This window comes from Pseudophryne corroboree, chromosome 9 (genome assembly GCF_028390025.1).
Source record: "Pseudophryne corroboree isolate aPseCor3 chromosome 9, aPseCor3.hap2, whole genome shotgun sequence".
Classification (NCBI taxonomy): Eukaryota; Metazoa; Chordata; class Amphibia; order Anura; family Myobatrachidae; genus Pseudophryne; species Pseudophryne corroboree.
Genome location: NC_086452.1, coordinates 411,667,586 through 411,673,585, shown reverse-complemented (window position 1 = coordinate 411,673,585; position 6,000 = coordinate 411,667,586). Strand labels below are relative to the sequence as shown.

The 6,000-nt window shown below is 44.4% G+C and overlaps 1 protein-coding gene across 1 annotated transcript in view; it reads right to left on the bottom strand.

Annotated features, from left to right (window-relative positions):
- Positions 1–5,091: 5,091 nt before the first annotated feature.
- SNTN (sentan, cilia apical structure protein) overlaps positions 5,092–6,000 on the bottom strand; it is a 71,618-nt gene continuing 70,709 nt past the window's right edge. Inside the window, exon 4 of the mRNA XM_063938835.1 lies at positions 5,092–5,505. Coding sequence (XP_063794905.1) covers positions 5,347–5,505 — 159 coding nt within the window. The 3' untranslated portion in view covers positions 5,092–5,346. The remainder of the gene's footprint in view (positions 5,506–6,000) is intronic.

Sequence of the window (6,000 nt, the reverse complement as noted above, 5' to 3'; positions counted from 1 at the left end):
CACTAGGGTCGCTTAGCTTAGTCATCCAGCGACCTCGGTGCAAATTTTAGGACTAAAAATAATATTGTGAGGTGTGAGGTATTCAGAATAGACTGAAAATGAGTGGAAATTATGGTTTTTGAGGTTAATAATAATATGGGATCAAAATGACCCCCAAATTCTATGATTTAAGCTGTTTTTTAGTGTTTTTTGAAAAAAACACCCGAATCCAAAACACACCCGAATCCGACAAAAAAAAATCGGTGAGGTTTTGCCAAAACGCGGTCGAACCCAAAACACGGCCGCGGAACCGAACCCAAAACCAAAACACAAAACCCGAAAAATTTCAGGCGCTCATCTCTACCGCATATATCCAGTGGTACTGCCGTATAATTCAAGTGATACTGCTGTATAATTCCAGTGATACTGCCGTATTATTCCAGAGATACTGCCATATAATTCCAGTGGTACTGCCGTATAAATCCAGTCCAGTGGTGCTGCCATATAAGTTCAGTGGTGCTGTCCTGTGCTGTATATTATTTTATCCAACTAAAGGGGTTATTAATAATAATCCATGTTATTTTCACAGGGTTTGCCCTGTGTGGTGTAGAGGTACGCTCTCCTATACTGCATATTTTTATATAACTCCAGAAAAATAATGGAGAATAAAAATTTGGAGGATAAAATAAGTAAAGATCAAGAACCACTTCCTCCTAGTGTTGAAGTTGCTACCACTAGTCATGACATAGATGTTGAAATGCCATCAACATCGTCTGCCAAGGCCGATGCCCAATGTGATAGTGCAGGGCATGTAAAATCCAAAAAGCCAAAGTTCAGTAAAAGACCCCAAAAAATAAATTGAAATGGTCTGAGGAGAAACATAAACTTGCCAATATGCCATTTACGACACAGAGTGGCAAGGAACGGCTAAGGATAATAGTTAAGCTGGCAAAAGCACAGCAAAGAAATATGCGTTCTAAGATGGTATCACAAATCCCCAAGGAGAGTCCAAGTGTGTCGCGGTTGCGATGCCTGACCTTCCCAACACTGGACGGAAAGAGATAACTCCTTCCACCATTTTCACGCCCCCTGCAAGTGCTGGAAGTAGCACCCACAGTCCAGTTTCTGAATATTCAAATTGAAGATGTCACTGTTGAAGTACACCAGGATGAGGATATGGGTGTTGCTGGCACTGAGGAGGAAGTTGAGGATGAGGATTTTGATGAAGTTTGTTTAAATCAGGCACCGGGGGAGACACCTGTTGTCTGTGGGACGAATAAGCCCATTGTGATGCCTGGGGAAAATACCAAAAAAGTAATCTCTTCGGTGTGGAATTATTTCTCCACAAATCCGAACAACAGGTGTCAAACCGTGTGTTACCTCTGTCAATCTGTAATAAGTAGGGGTAAGGACGTTAACCACCTAGGAACATCCTCCCTTATACGTCACCTGCTGCGCATTCATCAGAAGTCAGTGTCAAGATGTGAAACTTTGGGTAAGAGCGTAAGCAGTCAACTGACACCTAAATCTCTTCTTTCTCTTGTACCCAAGCTCCTGCAAGCCACACCACCAAATCCCTCAATGTCAACTTCCTCCTCAGTCAGAAACGTCAGTAGTCCTGCAAGCCATGTCACTGGCAAGACTGAGGAATCCTCTCCTAAACGGGATTCCTCCGGAGGATCCTTGAGTGGTACGCCTGCTGCTGCTGCTGCTGTTGCTGCCGCTGCTGTTATTGCTGCTGGGAGTCGATCGTCATCCCAGAGGGGAAGTCAGAAGACCACTTGTACTACTTCCAGTAAGCAATTGACTGTCCAACAGTCCTTTGTGAGGAAGATGAAAAATGACAGCAGTCATCCTGTTGCAAAGTGGATAATTGAGGCCTTGACAGCTATGTTGGTGTTAGACGTGTGTCCGGTATCCGCCATTAGTTCAGTGGGACTTAGAGAATTGATGGAGGTAGTGTCTTCCCAGTACCAAATCCCATCTAGGTTCCACTTCACTAGGCAGGCGATACCGAGAATGTACAGAGACGTCAGAAAAAGTGTCCTCATTGTCCTAAAGAATGCAGTTGTACCCACTGTCCACTTAACCACGGACAAGTGGAACAGGGCAGACTAAGGACTATATGACTGTGACAGCCCACTGGGTAGATGTATTGCCTCCCGCAGCAAGAACAGCAGCGGCACCAGTATCAGCATCTCGCAAATGCCAACTTGTTCCTAGGCAGGCTACGCTATGTATCACCGCTTTCTGTAAGAGGCACACCGCTGACAACCTCTTATGGAAACTGAGGGACATCATCGCACAATGGCTTACCCCAATTAGACTCTCCTGGGGATTTGTGATATCGGACAACGCCACCAATATTGTGCGTGCATTACATCTGGGCAAATTCCAGCACGTCCCATGTTTTCCACATACAATTAATTTGGTGGTGCAGAATTTTTTGAAAAACGACAGGGGCGTGCAGGAGATGCTGTCGGTGGCCCAAAAAATTGCGAGCCACTTTTGACATTCAGCCACCGCGTGCCAAAGACTGGAGCACCAGCAAACCTCCTGAACCTGCCCTGCCATTACCTGAAGGAACAGGTGGTAACGAGGTGGAATTCAACATTCTATATGCTTCAGAGGATGGAGGAGCAGCAAAAGGCCATTCAAGCCTATACATCCACCTACAATATAGGCAAAGGAGGGGGAATGCACCTGACTCAAGCGCAGTGGAGAATAATTTCCGTCTTGTGCAAGGTTCTCCAACTCTTCGAACTTGCTATACGCGAAGTCAGTTCAGACACTGCCAGCTTGAGTCAGGTTATTCCCCTCATCAAGCTTTTGCAGAAGCAGCTGGAGAAATTGAAGGAGGAGCTAAGATGGATCGATTCCGCAAAATATGTGGGACTTGTGGATGGAGTCCTTCATTCGCTTTGCCAGGATTCAAGGGTGGTCAATCTCTTGAAATCAGAGCACTACATTTTGGCCACCATGCTCGATCCTAGGTTTAAAGCCTACGTTGTATCTCTCTTTCCGGCAGACACAAGACTGTAGAGATTCAAAGACCTGCTGGTGAGAAAATTGTCAACTCAAGCGGAACATGACCCGTCAACAGCTCCTCCTTAATTTTCTCCTGCAACTGGGGCACTGAGGAAAAGGTTAAGATTTCCAAAGCACCCGCGTGCGGTGATGCAGGGCAGTCAGGAGCAAGTGCTGACATCTGGGCTGGACTGAAGGACCTGCCAACGATTACTGACATGTCTACTGTCACTGCATATGATTCTGTCACCACTGAAAGAATGGTGGAGGATTATATGAGTGGCAGCATCCAAGTAGGCATGTCAGACAGTCCGTATGTATACTGGCAGAAAAAAGAGGCAATTTGGATGCCCTTGCACAAACTGGCTTTATTTTACCTAAGTTGCCCCCCCTCCAGTGTGTACTCCGAAAGAGTGTTTAGTGCAGCCGGTCACCTTGTCAGCGATCGGCATAGGAGGTTACTTCCACTAAATGTGGAGAAGATGATGTTCATCAAAATTATTTATAAATTCCTCCGGGAAGACCTGTACAAGCAATTGACTCCAGAAAGTACACAGGGCCCTGTGATGGTGGATTCCAGTGGGGATGAATTAATACTCTGTGAGGAGGAGGATGTACACAGTGAAAGGGGTGAGGAATCGGAGGATGAGGTCGACATCTTGCCTCTGTAGAGCCAGTTTGTGCAAGGAGAGATTAGTTGCTTCTTTTAGGTGGGGGCCCAAACAAACCAGTCATTTCAGCCACAGTCGTGTGGCAGACCCTGTCGCTGAAATGATTGGTTTGTTAAAGAGTGCATGTCCTCTTTATACAACATAAGGGTGGGTGGGAGGGCCCAAGGACAATTCCATCTTCCACTTCTTTTTCTTCTTTGCATCATGTGCTGATGGGGACTAGTTTTTTTAAAGTGCCATCCTGCCTGACACTGCTGTACAACTCTAGGGGTACTGTCGTATAAGTCCACGGGTACTGCCGTATAAGTCCAGTCCAGTCCAGTGGTGCTGTCTTGTGCTGCATCAGTCCAGTGGTGGTGCCTTGTGCTGCCATAAGTCCAGTGGTGGTGTCCTCTGCTGTATATTATTTACTCCAAATAAAAGGGTTATATACATTACTTATATTATTATCAAAATAATTTTTACAGGGTTTGCCCTGTGTGGTGTAGGGGTACACTTGCCTGTGCTGCATATTATTATAATAGCTCAAAATAAAAGGGTTATTATTATCAAAATTAATTTTACAGGCTTTGCCGTGTGTGTGTGTGTGTGTGTGTGTGTGTGTGTGTGTGTGTGTGTGTGTGTGTGTGTGTGTGGTTTAGGGGTATGCTCTCCTGTGCCACCAATATTGTGCATGTATTACATCTGGGCAAATTCCAGCACGTCCCATGTTGTTTGTGCCGTACACTTGTGTCGCTTAGCTTAGTCATAGAGCTAACTCATTGCACCTCTTTTTCTTCTTTGCATGATGTGCTGTTTGGGGTCTATTTTTTTTAAGTGCCATCCTGTCTGCAACTGCAGTGCCACTCCTAGATGGGCCAGGTGTTTGTGCCGCACACTTGTGTCCCTTAGCTTAGTCATACAGCTACCTCATTGCACCTCTTTTTCTTCTTTGCATGATGTGCTGTATTGGGCCTAGTTTTTTTAAGTGCCATCCTGTCTGACACTGCAGTGCCGCTCCTAGATGGGCCATGTGTTTGTGCCGCACACTTGTGACGCTTTGCTTAGTCATCCAGCCACCTCGGTGCAACCTTTTGGCCTAAAAACTATTTTGTGAGGTGTGAGGTGACTGGAAATGAGTGGAAATGAATGTTATTGAGGTTAATAATACCGTAGGATCAAAATTACCCCCAAATTATGTGATTTTAGCTGTTTTTATGTTTTTTTCAAAAGTCATCCATATCCAAAACCAAAACACGAAAGGGTGGTTTTGGCAAAACCAATCCAGATCCAAAACACGAGCATGGAACCAGAACCAAAACACAAAACACGAAAAGTGCCCGCCGCACATCTCTAGAATACTGTCTGACACAAACCTGTTTTAATAACTTGCCTGTTTTGAAAAGGAACATTTGTATAAATCACACTTAAGGAATGTACTTAAGATATTTTAATTAATTAAATTACAGTATACCTATAATCATGAACTTAAACTACATGTAGAACAAAGAACTTTCTCCCAATGTCTCCAAAACAGTGAACTTTGGCTTTGTGTTTTATTAGAAACCCAGGACTGAATGCCTCCTTCTCCTTAGTGTAGTCAAACATATGCCTTCCCAAGATACAAAGGGGTGGGGCTGTAAGTTTGCCATAAGGTCATCGTGGTGGGTGGAGCCTTATTCACTGCGTTTCACTTGGTGTTCTTAGTTTGTCGGATTTCCTTGAAAAGGTCAGACATCAGAGTCACACTTAGCAACAGGACCATGAAGTCTTCATAGTCCATTTGTCCTTCACTATCTTGTTCCAGATCTGTAATAAGTTCTTTGTACTTTGGTTTTGTATCTTGGCCCTGTAATGACAAAACAAAAGCTTTTTCATTTATTTGATGAATCAAATTCTCTAAACATAACTCATATTGCCCAGTAAAAATTAAGATGAATGTTTTATAATACCCTGCAATATTGTAGCAATGTAAACAACAGAGTAGAGAAAGTCATCCTGGCTGTCTGATAAGTTATGTTGCACATTTCTACTCTCCTGCAAAGGTTCGGGAGACCTCAGGAAGAGTGGGCGGATCTCCCGCCTCTGGCTCACTTCCTACTGAAGTGGTAGGATGGGGAGATAATACTGAGAACTGCAGGTCTAGATGGAGGGGAAGGTCTAAAATGATGTGTATCACGTTATTTTAGCTTTATCCCTTTCCCCACAGAGCTGCAATGTGGGGCAGGCCCTAATTATGTGAAGAGCTCGGCATCGCCCCCAAAAACATAAAAGTAAGCAAGTATGATGTTGCAGTAAATTGGAAAGAGAGGGGGATGGTGTGAGAGCTTTGAATATTGGCTTT